Source organism: Petromyzon marinus, chromosome 66, assembly GCF_048934315.1.
Source record: "Petromyzon marinus isolate PM22_M1 ecotype Great Lakes invasive population chromosome 66, UKy_Petmar_22M1.pri1.0, whole genome shotgun sequence".
NCBI lineage: Eukaryota > Metazoa > Chordata > Hyperoartia > Petromyzontiformes > Petromyzontidae > Petromyzon > Petromyzon marinus.
This window is the reverse complement of record NC_133732.1, coordinates 3,484,615-3,507,551: the sequence shown is the minus strand read 5'-3', so window position 1 is coordinate 3,507,551 and position 22,937 is coordinate 3,484,615. Positions and strand designations below refer to the sequence as shown.

At 51.9% G+C, this 22,937-nt stretch overlaps 1 protein-coding gene across 4 annotated transcripts in view; it reads right to left on the bottom strand.

Moving 5' to 3' along the window:
* Positions 1-16,563, bottom strand: part of LOC116937544 (ciliogenesis and planar polarity effector complex subunit 2) — a 26,887-nt gene extending 10,324 nt beyond the window's left edge. For 3 of the 4 annotated variants that reach the window (XR_012930342.1, XR_012930341.1, XM_032944679.2), the window contains exons 1-3: positions 10,559-11,325; positions 9,389-9,583; positions 4,955-5,079 (exon numbers count right to left, since the gene is read on the bottom strand). Coding sequence is in view for 2 of the 4 variants with exons in the window: in XM_032944679.2 (XP_032800570.1) it covers positions 4,955-5,079; positions 9,389-9,583; positions 10,559-10,637 (399 nt within the window). In the remaining 2 variants the exon portion in view is untranslated. Of the gene's footprint in view, positions 1-4,954; positions 5,080-9,388; positions 9,584-10,558; positions 11,326-15,378 lie in introns of those variants that run through there. The other variant, XM_032944680.2, reaches the window with a different exon arrangement.
* Positions 16,564-22,937: the final 6,374 nt, after the last annotated feature.

The following is a 22,937-nucleotide window of genomic DNA, read 5'->3' as shown; positions in this document are numbered from 1 at the left end:
GGAGATGTTCACTACCTCGCCTGCTACACAGGGGGAGATGTTCACTACCTCGCCTGCTACACAGGAGGAGATGTTCACTACCTCGCCTGCTACACAGGGGGAGATGTTCACTACCTTGCCTGGTACACAGGGGGAGATGTTCACTACCTTGCCTGGTACACAGGAGATGTTCACTACCTCGCCTGCTACACAGGAGATCTAGACATCCTCACCTGGTACACAGGAGGTCGTGGGTTCCACCACCATCATCATCACGGTGGCTAAGAGATGTTGACTACCTCGCCTGGTGTACAGGAGGTCGTGGGTTCCACCACCACCATCATCACGGTGGCTAGGAGATGTTGACTACCTCGCCTGGTGCACAGAAGGTCGTGGGTTCCACCACCACCACCATCATTACGGTGGCTAGGAGATGTTGACTACCTCGCCTGGTACATGGGAGGTCGTGACTACTTCGCCCGGTACACAGGAGGTCGTGACTACCTCGCCTGGTACACAGGAGGTCGTGACTACCTCGCCTGGTACACAGGAGGTCGTGACTACCTCGCCTGGTACGCAGGAGGTCGTGACTACCTCGCCTGGTACACAGGAGGTCGTGACTACTTCGCCTGGTACACAGGAGGTCGTGGGTTCGATCACAAACCCTGACACCACAGTGGCTAGGAGATGTTGACTACCTCGCCTGGTACGCAGGAGGTCGTGGGTTCCATCCCGACCCTGAGGACCGGGCGAGGTAGTCAAAAATCTCCACGGGGAGAGACAGAGAGAGACGCGCAAACTCCAAACATAGAGCAGTAGGCGTCGTCAGTGTCGGGATGAAACTCACGACCTCCTGTGTACCCGGCGAGGTAGTCAACATCTCATAGCCACTGTGGTGTCAGCGTCGGGATTGAACCCACGACCTCCTGCGTACCAGGCGAGGTAGTCAACATCTCCTAGCCACTGTGGTATCAGGGTTTGTGATCTAACCCACGACCTCCTGTAGACCGGGCGAGGTAGTCAACATCTCCACGGCGAGAGAGAGGCATTCAAACTCTAAATATACTGCAGCAGGCAACGTCAGCTTCGGGATCGAACCCACGACCTCCTGCGTACCAGGCGAGGTAGTCACCATCTGCCAGCCACCGAGTGTGTGTGTGCAGGTGTGTATGTATGTGTGTGTAGGTGTGTATGTATGTGTGTGTAGATGTGTATGTGTGTGTGTAGGTGTGTATGTGTGTGTATGTGTGTGTGTAGGTGTGTATGTATATGGGTGTATGTGTGTGTGTAGGTGTGTATGTATGTGTGTGTGTAGGTGTGCATGTGTGTGTGTGTAGGTGTGTATGTGTGTGTGTAGGTGTGTATGTGTGTGTGTGTAGGTGTGTATGTATGTGTGTGTAGGTGTGTATGTATGTGTGTGTAGGTGTGTATGTGTGTGTGTAGGTGTGTATGTATATGGGTGTATGTGTGTGTATGTGTGTGTGTGTATATGTGTGTGTGTAGGTGTGTATGTGTGTGTGAATATCTACCCTCGGGGCTCCTCCAGAAACAACGAAAAACCACTATGGGTGGCCACGTGGAATGTTCGAATGCTTACTGCGGAGGAAAGGCTGCCACTCCTCTGTCGGGAGCTGGACCGGTACCGCCTGGATCTATGTGGCATTCAGGAGGGCCGGTGGACCAGTTCTGGCTCCTGCCACCATGAGGGGTGGACAGTCCTCTACTTCGGGGCAGCAGACTGCCAAACAACAGGGTGTGGCTCTTCTTTTGAACAAAAGAATGAAAGGGGCGTGGGAGCATGGCGGTGAGGTGTGGGAAGCTGTAAGTCCCAGGCTACTTTGGGCTCGCCTTCCCATCAACCGGAGGCGAGGAATGGTGGTCGTGGTTACTTTTGCCCCCACCGAAGACGAACATCCGTGGAGGGATGCAGGCAAAGCCGATGAGTCAGATGCCTTCTATGACCTCCTGTCACAGGTGCTGGCTAAAGTGGCCCCTCGGGATAGAGTCATCATGTTGGGTGACTTCAATGCCCGAGTTGGTCATGATACTGGCACCTGGTCAGGAGTGATTGGAGGGCATGGGCCAGATCAGCTCAATAACAACGGTAGGAGGCTGCTAGATTTTTGTGCAGCCCATGAGCTTGTAATTACCAACGCGCTGTTCCGGCATCGGCGCATCCACACAACACCATGGATGCATGCCGGGTCCAAGCAAGAACATATGCTGGACTACATAGTGATGGACCAGCGGATGCGAGCCCATGTCCTTGACACCAGGACCTACCGTGGAGCTGATCTGCCCTCTGACCATCGACTAGTCATCTGAAAGATGCGCCTGCCATTCTTCCACTCCGGTGGTGGGTGTACACCCAGGACCCCATTCCAACCTAAAGTGGCCTGGTCTCAGTTATCTGATGAAAGTTGTAAGCGAGAATTTCATCATCGCTTGCGGCTGGGATTGGCATCGTCCCCGACTCCTCCTGATGTCGAGGGTAAATGGGCGAGGTTTAGGACTGTGACTCATGCAGCTGCAATGGCTGCTTTGGGTACGCGGTCCAGACCTCCCCAGAGACCCTGGCTGACAAAGGAAGTGTTCAGGATGGTTGAGAGAAAGCGACAGGCCCACTGTCATCGGCTACAGAATCCCACGTCAGAGAATGAGGAGGCTTACCGCAGCCTTCGCTCGGAGGTTCGGAGAGCCGTGAGGCGCTGCAAGGATGGGTGGTGGTCGCGGGTTGCTGAAGAGATGGAGTCTGCCTCAGTGGCCCGTGATCACAAATCTCTATTTAACTCCATCAAAAAAGTAATCTGCAGCGCCACACCTATTACCATCATTAGGAGAAAAAACGGTGACCCAATCTCCGACCCCCAGGAACAGGTTTGCAGATTTGCTGAGCATTTCTGTGAGGTCCTGGGGGAGAGAAAATCCCTCAGCCAAAAAAATATCGTGGCACAAAGTGAGGATGACCCTGCTGAGGCTGCGGTGCCTCAAATATTGGAAGAAGTCACCCCTGTGAGTGGCTGCCTGAGGTGCCATCTGTTGAGGAAGTGCTGAAGGCGATCCGGAGTGTGAGACCAGGAAAGGCAGCGGGCAGAGATGATCTCCCAAGCGAAATGCTGAGGGAGGGCGGCGTTTGTGCACAAGCTGCCCTATATGACATCATAACAACAGTCTGGACCACTGGACGGGTTCCGCAGGATTGGAAGGATGCCCTGGTGGTCCCCCTTTTTAAGAAGGGGGACCGCACAGACTGTAACAACTACAGGGGCATCTCACTCCTCAGTGTGCCGGGAAAGGTCCTGGCAAGGATTATTCAACATCGCCTTGCCAGGCAAGCTGAGGAGAGGCTTGCGGAGCCCCAATGCGGTTTCAGGAAAGGGCGGTCCTGCACAGATGCCATATTTTCTGCCCGTCTGCTACAGCAGAGGTGTAGGGAATTCCAACAAGACCTACATCTCTGCTTTATTGACCTGGCCAAGGCCTATGATACCATCAGTAGGCCTGGGCTCTGGGTTGTTCTTCGTGCTTTTGGAGTACCTGACCCTCTGCTCATGATCATTAAGGACCTTCATGATGGTTAGCGGGCCCGGGTAAAACTACGTGGCCGGGAGTCAGAGCCATTCCCTGTTAACCTTGGGGTGCGACAGGGATGTCCTCTGGCTCCCACATTATTTAACATCTATTTTGACCACGTAGTCCGTTAAGCCTTCAATAGCTGCACCGGGGGAATCTCCATATGGTACAGATATAATGGGAGGCTGATCGACGCCCGGGTGCGGTCAAGGGATGGCTCCCTATTGCTCAACCACGTTATGTATGCTGATGATTTGGTAATAGCTGCACATTCGGAGGAGGAGTTAGAGACGATGCTGCTGAGACTGGAGCATGCCACTAAGAGGTGGGGCCTTACCATCAGCCCCACCAAAACTAAGCACCTGCCTGGGTATTTTGTACCATCGGACACTCCACCCCCACAACTCCCAATCGGTGATGGGGCAGTTGTGGAGAGAGTGGAGAGTTTCCCATACCTGGGCAGTGTGCTTATGACTAGCTCCAGTTTAACAGCAGAGGTCTCACTCCGAATCAGTCGAGCGGCAATATATTTTCATCGGTTGTGTAACGCTGTGTGGAAGCTACCTGGTCTGTCACTCCGCACTAAGCTTCAGGTCTTCTCGGCCACGGTCATTCCCTCCCTTCTCTACCCTTGCGAAACGTGGACCCCCCTAATGGAACATCTTCGCCGGTTAGAAACATTTAGGCTGGCCTGCCTACGATCCATCCTGGGTTTAACCAGACTGGATTGTGCGAGGAGCTCAAAAATCCTTGAAAGATCTGGGCAAGGTCCCATCGGTGAGCTCCTCCGGCGGGGAAGGCTGCGATGGCTGGGTCATGTAGCCTGCATGCCCAGCCACCGCATGCCGAAACAGCTTTTGTTCGTCCGCATTGAGGGGGCTAAGCGGGCGCGGCACGGGCTAGAGAAGAGATGGAGTGATGTGGTACAGGAGGACGTGGAGCTGAGTGGACTTGCCGATGACTGGTACCAGCGGTGTCAAGATCGGCCTCTGTGGAGGAGGCTCGTGAAGGATGCTACTGGGCAGTTGGAGGTAATCGCCCTCCAACAACAACGGAGGGCGGAGGAGCGACGCTCAGAACAACGAGCGGAGCGCCGGGTGGCTAAAGCACAGCAGGTTGGCACAGTAGGGGGCACAGGTGGTGCATCAGCCAGTCATCTCAGTTATTTCAGTCAGTCGACCCGTGGCACCTGGGTCTGCCCCGTGACCTCCTGCCAGCGGGCGTTCGACACTTCACGTGGCCTCAGGGTGCACAAAGCCTGGCACAAGCGTCGTGGTGACGTCACCGCCACTTAGTGGTGAATGGCGGTTGTTGTTGTTGTGTGTGTATGTATGTATGTGTGTGTATTTGTGTGTATGTATGTGTGTGTGTATGTGTGTGTGTGTAGGTGGGAGCGCCTCACAGGCAGGATGTGGTCGAACTTCCTCAGGGCGGCCTCCCCGCAGTCCCAGAAGTGGAGTCGGAAGAGCAGCAGCTTGTCACAAGGCGTCAGCCGAACCGGCCAGTCCACCACCGTGGTCTGTATCCCTGTGAGGACACGCACACACAACAAACAAACAAAGATCCCCCATATAGCCTTAACAGACTGTAGGGGCAAGTGCTGTTAGCGAGCACCTATGAAGGCCGGAACGGTACACGAGGGGGTGGGTGGCCAGCACCACGCCCGACCACCTTTGTCTCCCTAGTGGCGATGTTTACACACCGCACCAGGTACTCATTTGAGGCTGAGTCGACCTAGGGGAGGCCCGGGACTGGTTCAGATAATCGTCACTGGTGTTGGCCGTGAGCGGGAATCGAACCCGGCTCGCCAGGTTCATAGCGCAGTGCGCTAACCGCTACACACACACACAGTGTGACACACACACACACACACAGACAGTGTGACACACACAGTGTGACACACACACACACATACACACACACACAGACACACACACAGTGTGACACACACACAGACACACACAGACACACATACACACACATACACACACACACATAGACACACACACACACATAGACACACACACATAGACACACACACATAGACACACACACATAGACACACACACATAGACACAGACACACACATAGACACAGACACACATACATAGGCACACACACACACATACACACACACACAACAACAACCGCCATTCGCCACTAAGTGGCGGTGACGTCACCACGACGCTTGTGTCAGGCCATGTGCACCTTGAGGCCACGTGAAGTGTCGAACGCCCGCTGGCAGGAGGTCACGGGGCAGACCCAGGTGCCACGGGTCGACTGACTGAAATAACTGAGATGACTGGCTGATGCACCACCTGTGCCCCCTACTGTGCCAACCTGCTGGGCCTTAGCCACCCGGCGGTTCGCTCGTTATTGTGAGCGTCGCTCCTCCGCCCTCCGTTGTTGTTGGAGGGCGACTGCCTCCAACTGCCCAGTAGCGTCCTTCACGAGCCTCCTCCACAGAGGCCGATCTTGACACCGCTGGTACCAGTTATCGGCAAGTCCACTCAGCTCCACGTCCTCCTGTACCACATCTCTCCATCTCTTCTCCAGCCCGTGCCGCGCCCGTTTAGCCCCCTCGATCCGGCCGAACAAAAGCTGTTTCCGCATGCGGTGGCTGGGCATGCGGGCTACATGACCCAGCCATCGCAGCCTTGCCAGCCGGAGGAGCTCACCGATGGGACCTTGCCCAGATCTTTCAAGGATTTGTGAGCTCCTCACACAATCCAGTCTGGTTTAACCCAAGATGGATCGTAGGCAGGTCAGCCTAAATGTTTCTAACAGGTGAAGATGTTCCATTAGGGGGGTCCACGTTTCGCAAGCGTAGAGGAGGGAGGGAATGACCGTGGCCGAGAAGACCTGAAGCTTAGTGCGGAGCGGCAGACCAGGTAGCTTCCACACAGAGTTACGCAACCGATGAAAAGATATTGCCGCTCGACTGATTCGGAGTGAGACTTCTGCTGTTAAACTGGAGCCGGTCATAAGCACACTGTCCAGGTATGGGAAACTCTCCACTCTCTCCACAACTGCCCCATCACCGATCGGGAGTTGTGGGGGTGGAGTGTCCGATGGTACATAATACCCAGGCAGGTGCTTAGTTTTGGTGGGGCTGATGGTAAGACCCCATCTCTTAGTGGCACGCTCCAGTCTCAGCAGCAGCGTCTCCAACTCCTCCTCTGAATGAGCAGCTTTACCAAATCATCGGCATACATAACGTGGTTGAGCAATAGGGAGCCATCCCTTGACCGCACCTGGGCATCGATCAGCCTCCCATTATATCTGTACCATATGGAGATTCCCCCGGTACAGCTATTGAAGGCTTCACGAACTACGTGGTTGAAATAGATGTTAAATAATGTGGGAGCCAGAGGACATCCCTGTCGCACCCCAAGGTGTACAGGGAAAGGCTCGGACTCCCGGCCACGTAGTTTTATCCGGGCCCGCTCACCATCATGAAGGTCCTTAATGATCGTGAGCAGAGGGTCAGGTACTCAAAAAGCACAAAGAACAACCCAGAGCCCAGGCCTACTGATGGTATCATAGGCCTTGACCAGGTCAATAAAGCAGAGATGTAGGTCTTGCTGAAATTCTCTACACCTCTGCTGTAGCAGACAGACAGAAAATATGGCATCTGTGCAGGACCGCCCTTTCCTGAAACTGCATTGGGGCTCCGCAAGCCTCTCCTCAGCGTGCCTGGCAAGGCGATGTTGCCAGGACCTTTCCCGGCACACTGAGGAGTGAGATGCCCCTTTAGTTGTTACAGTCTGTGCGGTCCCCCTTCTTAAAGAGGGGGACCACCAGGGCATCCTTCCAATCCTGCGGAACCCGTCCAGTGGTCCAGACTGTTGTTATGATGTCATATAGGGCAGTCTGTGCACAAACTCCACCCTCCCTCAGCATTTCGCTTGGGAGATCATCTCTGCCCGCTGCCTTTCCTGGTCTCAGACTCCGGATCACCCTCAGTACTTCCTCAACAGATGGCACTTCAGCCAGCCACTCACAGGGGGTGACTTCTTCCAATATTTGAGGCACCGCAGCCTCAGCAGGGTCATACTCATTTTATGCCACGATGTTTTCCTGGCTGAGGAATTTTTCCTCCCCCAGGACCTCACAGAAATGCTCAGCAAATCTGCAAACCTGTTCCTGGGGGTCGGAGATTGGATCACCGTTTTTTCCACTAATGATGGTAATAGGTGTGGCGCTGCAGGTTACTTTTTTGATGGAGTTAAATAGAGATTTGTGAGCACGGGCCACTGAGGCAGACTCCATCTCCTCAGCAACCCGCGACCACCACCCATCCTTGCAGCGCATCACGGCTCTCCGAACCTCCGAGCGAAGGTTGCGGTAATCCTCCTCATTCTCTGACGTGGGATTCTGTAGCCGATGACAGTGGGCCTGTCGCTTTTTCTCAACCATCCTGAACACCTCCTCTGTCAGCCAGGGTCTCTGGGGAGGTCCTGACCGCGTACCCAAAGCAGACATTGCACCCGCATGAGTCACAGTTCTAAACCTCGCCCATTTACCCTCGACATCAGGAGGAGTGGGGAACGATGCCAACCGCAGCCGCAGGCGATGATGGTTGGAATGGGGTCCTGGGTGTACACCCAGCGAAAGAATGGCAGATGACTAGTCGATGGTCAGAGGGCAGATCAGCTCCACGGCATGTCCTGGTGTCAAGGACATGTGCTCGCATCCGCTGGTCCGTCACTATGTAGTCCAGCAGATGTTCTTGCTTGGACCCGGCATGCATCCATGATGTTGTGTGAATGCGCCGAGCGCGTTGGTAATTAGAAGCCCATGGGCTGCACAAAAATCTAGCAGCCTCCTACCGTTGTTATTGAGCTGATCTGGCCCATGCCCTCCAATCACTCCAGACCAGGTGCCAGTATCATGACCAACTCGGGCATTGAAGTCACCCAACATGATGACTCTGGGGCCACTTTAGCCAGCACCTGTGACAGGAGGTCATAGAAGGCATCTGACTCATCGGCTTTGCCTGCATCCCTCCACGGATGTTCATCTTCGGTGGGGGCAAAAGTAACCACAACCACCACTCCTCGCCTCCGGTTGATGGGAAGGCGAGCCCAAAGTAGCCTGGGGCTTACAGCTTCCCACACCTCACTGCCACGCTCCCACACCCCCTTCATTCTTTTGTTCAAAAGAAGACCCACACCCTGTTGTTTGGCAGTCTGCTGCCCCAAGTAGAGGACTGTCCACCCCTCATGGTGGCAGGAGCCAGAGCCGGTCCACCGGACCTCCTGAATGCCACATAGATCCAGGCGGTACCGGTCCAGCTCCCGACAGAGGAGTGGCAGCCTCTCCTCTGTAGTGAGCGTTCGAACATTCCACGTGGCCACCCGTAGTGGCTTTTCGTTGTTTCTGGAGTAGCCCCGAGGGTAGGTATTCAATCTCCTGGCTCCGCCAATTGGGGTTTGGCCAGGAGACGTCATAGACGCCTGGCCCCCCGGGGCCTTCGGCACAAGCTTATTAGTTACATATTTCAGTTTAATTCATGGTTTCGTGGTAATTAATTGAAGGTGGAGGGGTTACCAGCCCCTCGCACCCGTCCAGAGCCCCCGTTTAGCCCCTGTGGTGGACACATATGCCATGAGGGGAGGAGCCAATCAAAATTGGATCTCCCCCCACAGCACTGTCCACGACAGAGTTGCCCGTCCAGCACCGCGAGGAGGTAGGGGGTTGTTTTGCCGGACACACACACACAGTGACACACACAGTGACACACACACAGTGACACACACACAGACAGACACACACACAGGGCTCATCAGCTGTACTGGCCAGCGTACACAGACATGGGGCTCATCGGCCGCACCGGGAGTCTCGTGGTAGCCACCGCCGCCGCCGCAGGATGAGGAGGATGAGGATGAGGAGGCGTGTGGCGGCAGTGCGGTGAGCCCGGCGAGCCTCGCGATGGCGGCTGTCTTGCCGACGCCGGCGCGTCCCGACACGAACACCTTGTAGCTCAGCGTCTGCATCGACTCCCTGAGGGGGGGGGCCTCCAGGATGCCTGGGGGGGGGGGGTGGAGGAGGCCGTCATGATGATGAATGGACGATGGTCGCTGTGCTGCGATGGGGGTTCAAGCGAGGGTGGAAACTCATTGTCTTCTTGCACCCTTTCAGTTAACTCACTCTGTTGTCGTCTTCTTTGGTTCTTTCGGTAAAGTCACGTAGAATGAGAATAAAATAATGAATTGATAAAATAAAATAACACAATCTAACACAATCCACGTGGCGGTGACTTTACCGAAAGAACCAAAGAAGATGAATCCTTGCGGTCACGAAAGCTTTAAATCGAAAAATTCTGTTGTCGTTGTTGAAACCTCAAATCTTGTAACTCAACTTTAACCCGCTTGCCAATGTGGTATCGACTGCCAACTTGGTATACTAATGTCACACCGATGACAATACTAGATTCTATCATTAAAAATAAAAATTATAATTTTTAAACAATCTTTTACACGCTTTTTATTAACTCACTCTGTCTGTTGTTGTTGTATCCTCAAATCTTGTAACTCAACTTTAACCCGCTTGCCAATGTTGTATCGACTGCCAACTTGGTATACTTATGTCACACCAATGACAATACTAGATTCTATCAGAAATTTTTTAAAAACCGTATATTTTAATACATTATTTTTTACATCTTATGTTTCGGCTTGGCTCTAATTGTCTACGGTAAACTGATGTTGGCTGTAAATCAACACGGTCCCGTTACGTTACGGCAAACTTCGGGGCCACTTCCTGGAGTGGTGGTGGAGTTCTTCCATTGCAAGTACGGCACATTTCATTAAAGCGTGTTTAAGTGTTTAAAAAAAACACTACTCATTTTAACCGTACTTTCTTTTTACTTTAGCACACGTGTGTGTGTGTGTGTGTGCGTGCGCGCGCGTGCACGGTAGTGTCGTGCGTGGCAGTGCCGTGTAAAGCAGCGGAGTGTGTAGCGCGGTGTCGCGTAGTATGCAGCGTTTCGTGTCGTGCGTACCGTAGCACATGTAACACGTATAGGCAGAGGCAGCGCTCCGTGCTTTCGAGGTCAGCTGCCGGCTAGCGCAGCGCCTCATGCGGCCGAGCAGGCCAATCCCCGAGCGGGCAACCTTCTGCCACAGCCACCGCAAGCGCAGTTCGCGGCAGTTGCAGAGGTGCCTTGGGGGTCGTCCTCCGCGCTTTCTCCCTCCTTGCCCTCTCCCCCCCTCACCACCACCACCACCCGCACCTCGCTCCTCCCGAGGCCCATCCTCACCGCCCGCTGTCGGCGGCCTTCGGCCGCTCGCTCCCAGTCCCCCCCGGGGGGGTTGATGTCCAAAGCCATCCGGCCCCTCGCCCGCCGCCCAGAGGAGAGGGCCGAGGGCGGCGCGGGGTTTGTGATGCGGGGGCCGCGGCGCGGGCGGGGCTCCGGTTAATCGGCGACCGGCAACGCCGCGGCGGGCCGAGGCAGGAGGGCCCCCGAGGGTCGTGGTCGTCGCCGGCCATCGCGGTGAAGTTCCCCCCCCCCCACATCGGCAGCGAGCCCCTCGAGCGTCGGGGATTTCCCACCCCCAGCGGGCGTCGGGGAGCTCCCCGTCGAGCCGGCCGAGGCTTCCTGAGGGGCATTTGGAGGGCAAACGCCCGGTAGGTTCGCCCGGCCGGATGCGGAGAGCAATCCCGCGGAGAGGATCCGTGGCGAGGAGGAGAGGCGCCTTGAATGGCAAAGGCCGACGGCGTGCAGCAGCTTTGCCTTGCCAGCAGAAGGTGCAGTCCCTCTCTCTCTCTCTTTATCTCGCTCTCTCTCTCTCCCTCTCTCTCCCTCTCTCGCTCTCTCTTTATCTCGCTCTCTCTCTCCCTCTCTCTCTCTCCCTCTCTCGCTCTCTCTTTATCTCGCTCTCTCTCTCGCTCTCTCGCTCTCTCCCTCTCGCTCTCTCTCCCTCTCTCTCTCTCCCTCTCTCGCTCTTTCGCTCTCCCTCCCTCTCTCGCTCTCTCTTTATCTCGCTCTCTCTCTCTCCCTCTCCCTCTCTCTCCCTCTCTCGCTGTCTCTCTCCCTCTCTCGCTCCCTCTCCCTCTCTCGCTCCCTCTCTTGCTCTCTCCTTATCTCGCTCTCTCTCTCCCTCTTTCGCTCTCCCTCTCTCTCCCTCTCTCGCTCCCTCTCTTGCTCTCTTTATCTCGCTCTCTCTCCCTCTCTCTCCCTCTCTCTCTCCCTCTCGCTCTCTCTCGGAGAGCCTCGCCTCCCGCAGTGCTGCGATGGCCACCTGCAGAAATTCGTGTTCCATGGCCAGCCTTCGGTAAAGTCCGTGTAGAGAGAGAGAAAAAAATATATATAGCGCGTAAAATAGTAAAGTGACTGAGAATATCACGGTCGCAACACAAGCGGTCGTCATCAGGAACAGGGAGGTGAGCCTCTGAGGGCAAGCTGTTTATAAAGGTTTAGAGATGGGCGGGGCAGCTAATGTTAATGTGGGAGAGGTCTCCGTCACCTGCAGTAGGTCTACACCAATCAGAGAGCTGTTTATAAAGGTCTAGAGATGGGGGCGGAGCAGCTCATGTTAATGTAGGAGAGGGCTCCTACACCGGCAGTAGGTCTACACCAATCAGAGAGCTGTTTATAAAGGTTTAGAGATGGGGGCGGGGCAGCTAATGTTAATGTGGGAGAGGGCTCCAACACCGGCCATAGGTCTACACCAATCAGAGAGCTGTTTATAAAGGTCTAGAGATGGGGGTGGGGCAGCTAATGTTAATGTGGGAGAGGGCTCCGTCACCTGCAGTAGGTCTACACCAATCAGAGAGCTGTTTATAAAGGTTTAGAGATGGGGGCGTGGCAGCTAATGTTAATGTAGGAGAGGGCTCCTACACCGGCAGTAGGTCTACACCAATCAGAGAGCTGTTTATAAAGGTTTAGAGATGGGGGCGTGGCAGCTCATGTTAATGTGAGAGAGGGCACCGACACCGGCAGTAGGTCTACACCAATCAGAGAGCTGTTTATAAAGGTTTAGAGATGGGGGCGTGGCAGCTTATGTTAATGTGGGAGAGGTCTCCGTCACCTGCAGTAGGTCTACACCAATCAGAGAGCTGTTTATAAAGGTTCAGAGATGGGCGGGGCAGCTAATGTTAATGAAGAAGAGGGCTCCGATACTGGCAGTAGGTCTGCACCAATCAGAGACCTGTTTATAAAGGTTTAGAGATGGGCGGGGCACCTAATGTTAATGTGGGAGAGGGCTCCGTCACCGGCAGTAGGTCTACACCAATCAGAGAGCTGTTTATAAAGGTTTAGAGGTTGGCGGGGCAGCTAATGTTAATGTAGGTGAAGGCTCGGATACCGGCGGTAGGTCTACACCAATCAGAGAGCTGCACACATCTCAGGAGGGATTTTGTCCCACTCCTCGTTGCAGATCTTCTCCAAGTCATTAAGGTTTCGAGGCTGACGTTTGGCAACTCGAACCTTCAGCTCCCTCCACAGATTCTCTATGGGATTAAGGTCTGGAGACTGGCTAGGCCACTCCAGGACCTTGATGTGCTTCTTCTTCTTGAGCCGCTCCTTTGTTGCCTTGGCTGTGTGTTTTGGGTCATTGTCATGCTGGAATACCCATCCACGACCCATTTTCAATGCCCTGGCCGAGAGAAGGAGGTTCTCACCCAAGATTTGACGATACATGGCCCCGTCCATCGTCCCTTTGATGCGGTGAAGTTGTCCTGTCCCCTTAGCAGGAAAACACCCCCAAAGCATAATGTTTCCACCTCCGTGTTTGACGGTGGGGATGGTGTTCTTGGGGTCATAGGCAGCATTCCTCCTCCTCAAAACATGGCGAGTTGAGTTGATGCCAAAGAGCTCCATTTTGGTCTCATCTGACCACAACACTTTCACCCAGGTGTCCTCTGAATCATTCAGATGTTCATTGGCAAACTTCAGACGGGCATGTATATGTGCTTTCTTGAGCAGGGGGTCCTTGCGGGCGCTGCAGGATTTCAGTCCTTCACGGCGTATTGTGTTACCAACGGTTTTCTTGGTGACCATGGTCCCAGCTGCCTTGAGATCATTGGCAAGATCCTCCTGTGTAGTTCTGGGCTGATTCCTCACCGTTCTCATGATCATTGCAACTCCACGAGGTGAGATCTTGCATGGAGCCCCAGGCCGAGGGAGATTGACAGTTCTTTTGTGTTTCTTCCATTTGCGAATAATCGCACCAACTGTTGTCACCTTCTCACCAAGCTGCTTGGCAATGGTCTTGTATCCCATTCCAGCCTTATGTAGGTCTACAATCTTGTCCCTGACATCCTTGGAGAGCTCTTTGGTCTTGGCCATGGTGGAGAGTTTGGAATCTGATTGATTGATTGCTTCTGTGGACAGGTGCCTTTTATACAGGTAACAAGCTGAGATTAGGAGCACTCCCTTTAAGAGTGTGCTCTTAATCTCAGCTCGTTACCTGTATAAAAGACACCTGGGAGCCAGAAATCTTTCTGATTGAGAAGGGGTCAAAGACTTATTTCCCTCATTAAAATGCAAATCAATTTATAACATTTTTGACATGCGTTTTTCTGGATTTTGTTGTTGTTATTCTGTCTCTCACTGTTCAAATAAACCTACCATTAAAATTATAGACTGATCATTTCTTTGTCAGTGGGCAAACGTACAAAATCAGCAGGGGATCAAATACTTTTTTCCCTCACTGTATATAGTGTAGTGTATATAGTGTAGTGTATAGTGTAGTGTATAGTATTGTATAGTGTAGTGTGTAGTGTATAGCGTAGTGTGTAGCAGTGTATAGTGTAGAATATAGTGTAGTGTAGTGTATAGTGTAGTGTGTAGTGAGTAGTAGTCTATAGTGCAGTGTAAAGTGTAGTGTGTAGTAGTGTATAGTGTAGTGTATAGTGTAGTGTGTAGTGTATAGTGTAGTGTATAGTAGTGTATAGTGTAGTGTAAAGTGTAGTGTATAGTAGTGTATAGTGTAGTGTATAGTGTAGTTTATCATGTAGTGTATAGTGCAGTGTGTAGTGTATAGTGTAGTGTATTGTGTAGTGTCTAGTAGTGTACAGTGTAGTGTATAGTGTAGTGTATTGTGTAGTGTCTAGTAGTGTACAGTGTAGTGTATAGTGTAGTGTATAGTCGTGTATAGTGTAGCGTATAGTGTATAATGTAGTGTATAGTGCAGTGTGTATAGTGTATAGTAGTGTATAGTGTAGTGTATAGTGTAGTTTATCATGTAGTGTATAGTGCAGTGTGTAGTGTATAGTGTAGTGTATTGTGTAGTGTCTAGTAGTGTACAATGTAGTGTATAGTGTAGTGTATAGTAGTGTATAGTGTAGTGTATAGTGTAGTGTGTAGTGTATAGTGCAGTGTATAGTGTAGTGTATAGTGTAGTGTGTATAGTGTATAGTAGTGTATAGTGTAGTGCATAGTGTAGTTTATCATGTAGTGTATAGTGCAGTGTATAGTGTATAGTCTAGTGTATTGTGTAGTGTCTAGTAGTGTACAGTGTAGTGTATTGTGTAGTGTCTAGTAGTGTACAGTGTAGTGTATAGTGTAGTGTATAGAAGTGTATAGTGTAGTGTATAGTGTAGTGTGTAGTGTATAGTGCAGTGTATAGTGTAGTGTATAGTGCAGTGTGTATAGTGTAGTGTGTATAGTGTAGTGTATAGTGTAGTGTATAGTGTAGTGTATAGTGCAGTGTATAGTGCAGTGTATAGTGTAGTGTATAGTGTAGTGTATAGTAGTGTATAGTGTAGTGTATAGCGTAGTGTATAGTGTAGTGTATAGTATAGTGTATAGTGTAGTGTATAGTGTAAATGTTCTGATTCTGCGTGATGATGGGTGGGACGAGTGGTCTCGCTGGGTACCAGGTAGCGTGAAGCGACCTCCATGCCAGGCACTCCGTGCGCTGAGGATGGAGCCGATGGTGGAGCCGATGGTGGTGGTGACGGTGGAGGTGACGGTGGTGGTGATGGCATCGCTGCCAGTTCCCGGGGGATTCGACCAATCGCGTAACATCGGGAGCATCGCTGTCACTACCACTACTACTACACTACTATTACCACCACACTACTATACCACACTACCACCACTACTACTACACTACTACACCACACTACCACCACTACTACACTACCACTACTACTACACTACCACACTACTACTACCACTACTACAACTACTACACTACTACACCACACTACCACCACCACCACTACTACTACTACACTACCACTACTACTACACTACCACTACTACACTACTACTACACTACCACTACTACTACACTACCACTACTACTACACCACACACTACCACTGTGTGGTGTAGTAGTGTACTGAGACACACACAGACACTGAGACACAGAGACACTGAGACACAGAGACACTGAGACACACTGAGACACTGAGACACACAGAGACACACACAGAGACACACACACAGAGACACTGAGACACACAGAGACACAGACACACAGAGACACAGACACACAGAGACACACACACAGAGACACTGAGACACACAGAGACACTGAGACACACAGAGACACACAGAGACACACACACAGACACTGAGACACACAGAGACACACACACAGAGACACTGAGACACACAGAGACACAGACACACAGAGACACACACACAGAGACACACACACAGAGACACTGAGACACACAGAGACACAGACACTGAGACACACAGACACACTGAGACACACACAGAGAGACACTGAGACACACAGACACACACAGAGACACACAGACACACTGAGACACAAACACTGAGACACTGAGGCACACTGAGACAGGGAGCAGGGTGCTGATCACGGCCCAGCCCCAGCTGCTAGGGGGACAACCGCACGATGCACCAACCTCGAACCCGTCCAATTAACGCAATCTAATTAGCGCTGGTGCATCTCATTAGCATAAACTCGTCTCATTAGCATAAACTCGTCTCATTAGCATCGCTAATGAATGAGCGGTTGGTAAACCCGGAAGTGAGGGCTCCCCGGCGGTCTACGCGCTTTACGGCAGCTGTCGCGAAGTGCATGACGCTGTGCGAGGAGTCGTAAAGTAGCGTGAGGGGCGCGCGGTTCGGTGGTAGGAGGCCGCCCTGGTTAATACTGCGGTGGGTGGCCAAGTGGGTGAGTGGGTGAGTGGGTGAGTGAGTGGGTGGGTGAGTGGGTGAGTGGGTGAGTGAGTGGGTGGGTGAATGGGTGAGTGGGTGGGTGAGTGGGTGGGTGGGTGAGTGGGTGGGTGGGTGGGTGAGTGGGTGGGTGGGTAGGTGAGTGGGTGGGTGAGTGGGTGGGTGGGTGAGTGGGTGGGTGGGTGAGTGGGTGAGTGGGTGGGTGAGTGGGTGAATAGGTGAGTGGGTGGGTGGGTGAGTGGGTGGGTGGGTGAGTGGGTGGGTGGGTGAATGGGTGAGTGGGTGGGTGAGTGGGTGGGTGAGTGGGTGAGTGGGTGGGTGGGTAGGTGAGTGGGTGGGTGGGTGAGTGGGTGGGTGGGTAGGTGAGTGGGTGCGTGAGTGGGTGGGTGGGTGGGTGAGTGGGTGGCTGGGTGGGTGAGTGGGTGGGTGGGTGGGTGAGTGGGTGGGTGTGGGTGAATAGGTGAGTGGGTGGGTGAGTGGGTGGGTGAGTGGGTAAGTGGGTGGGTGGGTGAGTGAGTGGGTGAGTGGGTGGGTGAGTGGGTGAATAGGTGAGTGGGTGGGTGAGTGGGTGGGTGAGTGGGTAAGTGGGTGGGTGAGTGAGTGAGTGGGTGAGTGGGTAAATGGGTGGGTGAGTGGGTAAATAGGTGAGTGGGTGGGTGGGTAAGTGGGTGAGTGGGTGAGTGGGTGGGTAGGTGAGTGGGTGGGTGAGTGGGTGGGTGGGTGGGTGAGTGGGTGGGTGGGTGAGTGAGTGGGTGAGTGGGTGGGTGAGTGGGTGGGTGAGTGGGTGAATAGGTGAGTGGGTGGGTGAGTGGGTGGGTGAGTGGGTAAGTGGGTGGGTGAGTGAGTGAGTGGGTGAGTGGGTAAATGGGTGGGTGAGTGGGTGAATAGGTGAGTGGGTGGGTGGGTGGGTAAGTGGGTGAGTGGGTTAATAGGTGAGTGGGTAAGTGGGTGGGTGAGTGGGTGGGTAAGTGGGTGGGTGAGTGGGTGGGTGAGTGGTTGAGTGGGTGGGTGAGTGGGTGGGTGGGTGAGTGGGTGAGTGGGTAGGTGAGTGGGTGAATAGGTGAGTGGGTGAGTGGGTGGGTGAGTGGGTGGGTGAGTGGGTGGCCGAGTGGGTGAGTGGGTAGGTGAGTGGGTGAATAGGTGAGTGGGTGAGTGGGTGGGTGAGTGGGTGGGTGAGTGGGTGGCCGAGTGGGTGAGTGGGTGGGTGAGTGGGTGAGTGGGTGGGTGAGTGGGTGGGTGAGTGGGTAAGTGGGTGGGTGGGTGAGTGAGTGAGTGGGTAAGTGGGTGGGTGAGTGGGTGAATAGGTGAGTGGGTGGGTGGGTGGGTAAGTGGGTGAATAGGTGAGTGGGTGGGTGGGTAAGTAGGTGAGTGGGTTAATACGTGAGTGGGTAAGTGGGTGGGTGAGTGGGTGGGTGAGTGGGTGGGTGAGTGGGTGAATAGGTGAGTGGGTGGGTGAGTGGGTGGGTGTGGGTAAGTGGGTGGGTGAGTGAGTGAGTGGGTGAGTGGGTAAATGGGTGGGTGAGTGGGTGAATAGGTGAGTGGGTGGGTGGGTGGGTAAGTGGGGTGAGTGGGTTAATAGGTGAGTGGGTAAGTGGGTGGGTGAGTGGGTGGGTAAGTGGGTGGGTGAGTGGGTGGGGAGTGGGTGGGTGGGTGGTTGAGTGGGTGGTTGAGTGGGTGGGTGAGTGGGTGGGTGAGTGGGTGAGTGGGTAGGTGAGTGGGTGAATAGGTGAGTGGGTGAGTGGGTGGGTGAGTGGGTGGGTGAGTGGGTGGCCGAGTGGGTGAGTGGGTAGGTGAGTGGGTGAATAGGTGAGTGGGTGAGTGGGTGGGTGAGTGGGTGGGTGAGTGGGTGGCCGAGTGGGTGAGTGGGTGGGTGAGTGGGTGAGTGGGTGGGTGAGTGGGTGGGTGAGTGGGTAAGTGGGTGGGTGGGTGAGTGAGTGAGTGGGTAAGTGGGGGGTGGGTGAGTGGGTGAATAGGTGAGTGGGTGGGTGGGTGGGTAAGTGGGTGAATAGGTGAGTGGGTGGGTGGGTAAGTAGGTGAGTGGGTTAATACGTGAGTGGGTAAGTGGGTGGGTGAGTGGGTGGGTGAGTGGGTGGGTGAGTGGGTGAATAGGTGAGTGGATGGGTGAGTGGACGGGTGAGTGGGTGAGTGGGTGAGTGGGTGGGTGAGTGATTGGGTAAGTGGGTGGGTGAGTGGGTGGGTGAGTGGGTGAGTGGTTGGGTAAATAGGTGAGTGGGTGAGTGATTGGGTGAGTGGGTGAGTGAGTGGGTGATTGGGTGAGTATGTGGGTGAGTGTGTGGGTGAGTAGGTGGGTGAGTGAAGGAGTGGGTGAGTGAGTGGGTGGGTGAGTGAGGGAGTGGGTGGGTGGGTGAATGAGTGGGTGAGGGAGTGGGTGAGTGATTGGGTGAGTATGTGGGTGAGTGAGTGGGTGGGTGAGTGAGTGGGTGAGTGAGGGAGTGGGTGTATGGGTGAGTGAGTGGGTGAGTGAGTGAGGGAGTGAGTGAGTGGGTGAGTGATTGGGTGAGTATGTGGGTGAGTGAGTGAGTGGGTGGGTGAGTGGGTGGGTGAGTGAGTGAGGGAGTGAGTGGGTGGGTGAGTGATTGGGTGAGTGGGTGAGTGAGTGGGTGAGTGAGTGAGGGAGTGAGTGGGTGAGTGGGTGAGTGAGTGGGTGAGTGAGTGGGTGAGTGTGTGGGTGAGTGAGTGGATGGGTGAGTGAGGGAGTGGGTGAGTGAGTGAGTGGGTGAGTGAGGGAGTGGCTGGGTGGGTGAATGAGTGGGTGAGTGATTGGGTGAGTATGTGGGTGAGTGGGTGGGTGAGATAGGAGGGAGTGGGGGTCTGGGTGAGTGAGTGGGTGAGTGTGTGGGTGAGTGTGTGGGTGAGTGAGTGAGGGAGTGAGTGGGTGGGTGAGTGATTTGGTGAGTGGGTGAGTGAGTTAGTGAGTGGGTAAGTGATTGGGTGAGTGTGTGGGTGAGTGTGTGGGTGAGTGAGTGGGTGAGTGATTGGGTGAGTGGGTGAGTGAGTGGGTGAGTGAGTTCATGCGTGAGTGAGTGGGTGTGAGTTATGGGGAGCGGTAGTGTAGCGGTTAGCGCGCTGCGCTTCGAACCTCGTGACCCGGGTTCGATTCCCGATGACGATTTTCTAAACCGGTCCTGGGCCTTCTCCCCTAGATCGACTCAGCCTCAAACGAGTACCTGGGTGCGTTGTGTAGTAAACATCGCCACTGGGGAGACAAAGGCGGCCGGCCGTGGTGCTGGCCAACCACCCCCTCGTGTGCCACAGTGCCGGTAGCCTTCATAGCTGCTGCTACTCGCTAACAGCACTTGCCCCTACAGCCTGTTAGAGGCTACCTGGGGGATCTTTGTCTTTGTGTTCATAGCTGCTGCTGCTCGATAACAGAACTTGCCCCTACAGCCTGCTAGAGGCTACCTGGGGGATCTTTGTCTTTGTGTGTTCATAGCTGCTGCTACTCGCTAACAGCACTTGCCCCTATAGCCTGCTAGAGGCTACCTGGGGGATCTTTGTCTTTGTGTATTCATAGCTGCTGCTCGCTAACAGCACTTGCCCCTACAGTCTGCTAGAGGCTACCTGGGGGATCTTTGTCTTTGTGTGTTCATAGCTGCTGCTACTCGCTAACAGCACTTGCCCCTACAGCATGTTAGAGGCTACCTGGGGGATCTTTGTCTTTGTGTTCATAGCTGCTGATCGCTAACAGCACTTGCCCCTACAGCCTGCTAGAGGCTACCTGGGGGATATTTGTCTTTGTGTGTTCATAGCTGATGCTCGCTAACAGCACTTGCCCCTACAGTCTGTTAGAGGCTACCTGGGGGAAGAGCGTTCCAGACGGCCTCAGCAGCATCTGGAAGCGGGGCGCCTTTGATGGCTCGCCAGAAATGTAGTGTATAGTGTAGTGTATAGTGTAGTGTGTAGTGTAGTGTATAGTGTAGTGTATAGTAGTGTATAGTGTAGTGTATAGTAGTGTATAGTGTAGTGTAGTATGTAGTGTGTAGTGTATAGTAGTGTATAGTGTAGTGTAGTGTGTAGTGTATAGTGTAGTGTATAGTGTAGTGTGTAGTGTAGTGTATAGTGTAGTGTATAGTAGTGTATAGTGTAGTGTATAGTAGTGTATAGTGTAGTGTATAGTAGTGTATAGTGTAGTGTAGTATGTAGTGTAGTGTATAGTGTAGTGTATAGTGTAGTGTAGTGTGTAGTGTATAGTGTAGTGTATAGTGTAGTGTATAGTGTAGTGTAGTGTGTAGTGTATAGTGTAGTGTATAGTGTAGTGTATAGTAGTGTATAGTGTAGTGTATAGTAGTGTATAGTGTAGTGTAGTATGTAGTGTAGTGTATAGTGTAGTGTATAGTGTAGTGTATAGTGTAGTGTATAGTGTAGTGTATAGTAGTGTATAGTGTAGTGTATAGTGTAGTGTATAGTAGTGTATAGTGTAGTGTATAGTGTAGTGTATAGTGTAGTCTGTAGTGTAGTGTGTAGTGTATAGTAGTGTATAGTGTAGTGTATAGTAGTGTATAGTAGTGTATAGTGTAGTGTATAGTGTAGTTTATCATGTAGTGTATAGTGCACTGTGTAGTGTATAGTGTAGTGTATAGTGTATAGTAGTGTATAGTGTAGTGTGTAGTGTAGTGTATAGTGCAGTGTGTAGTGCAGTGTGTAGTGTAGTGTATAGTGTAGTGTGTAGTGGGGTGTAGTGTAGTGTATAGTGTAGTGTATAGTGTAGTGTATAGTGTAGTGTATAGCGTAGTGTGTAGTATGTAGTGTAGTGTATAGTGTAGTGTATAGTGTAGTGTTGTGTATAGTGTAGTGTATAGTGTAGTGTATAGTGTAGTGTTGTGTATAGTGTAGTGTATAGTGTAGTGTATAATGTAGTGTATAGTGTAGTGTATAGTGTAGTGTATAGTGTAGTGTATAGTGTAGTGTAGTGTGTATTGTAGTGTATAGTGTAGTGTATAGTGTAGTGTGTAGTGTAGTGTGTAGTGTATAGTAGTGTATAGTGTAGCGTATAGTGTAGCGTATAGTGTAGTGTATAGCGTATAGTGTAGCGTATAGTGTAGCGTATAGTGTAGTGTGTAGTGTATAGTGTAGTGTATAGTGTAGTGTATAGTGTAGTGTGTAGTGTATAGTGTAGCGTATAGTGTAGTGTATAGTGTAGTGTATAGTGTATAGTGAAGTGTATAGTGTAGTGTATAGTGTAGTGTATAGTGTAGTGTATAGTGACGTGTATAGTGTAGTGTAAAGTGTAGTGTAGTTTGTAGTGTATAGTGTAGCGTATAGTGTAGTGTATAGTGTATAGTGAAGTGTATAGTGTAGTGTATAGTGTAGTGTATCGTGTAGTGTATAGTGCATAGTAGTGTATAGTGTAGTGTAAAGTGTAGTGTGTAGTGTATAGTATAGTGTGTACTGCATAGTGTATAGTAGTGTGTAGTGTAGTGTATAGTGTAGTGTATAGTGTATCATGTAGTGTATAGTGTAGTGTATAGTGTAGTGTATCATGTAGTGTATAGTGTATCATGTAGTGTATAGTGTAGTGTATAGTGTAGTGTAGCGTATAGTGTAGTGTATAGTGTAGTGTATAGGGTGTAGTGTATAGTGTAGTGTATCGTGTAGTGTATAATGTAGTGTGTAGTGTATAATGTAGTGTATAGTGTGTAGTATATAATGTAGTGTATAGTGTATAGTGTAGTGTATAGTGTATCATGTAGTGTATAGTGTAATGTATAGTGTAGTGTGTAGTGTATAGTGTGCAGTGTATTGTGTGTAGTGTATCGTGTAGTGTATCGTGTAGTGTATAATGTAGTGTGTAGTATATAATGTAGTGTATAGTGTGTAGTGTAGTGTATAGTGTAGTGTGATAGTGTAGTGTATAGTGTAGTGTAGTAGTGTAGTGTATAGTGTAGTGTATAGTGTAGTAGTGTATAGTGTAGTGTATAGTATAGCGTAGTGTATAGTGTAGTGTATAGTGTAGTGTATAGTGTAGTGTACTAGTACAGCACTACTGTAGTGTATAGTGTAGTGTATAGTGTAGTGTATAGTGTAGTGTAGTGTGTAGTGTATAGTGTAGTGTATAGTATATATGGAGTGATGGGTGAGTGAGTGGGTGGGTGAGTGACAATCACTCATCAACAACAACAACCACTCATCAACAACAACCACTCATCAACAACAATCACTCATCAACAACAATCACTCATCAACAACAACCACTCATCAACAACAATCACTCATCAACAACAATCACTCATCAACAACAACTCATCAACAACAACAACCA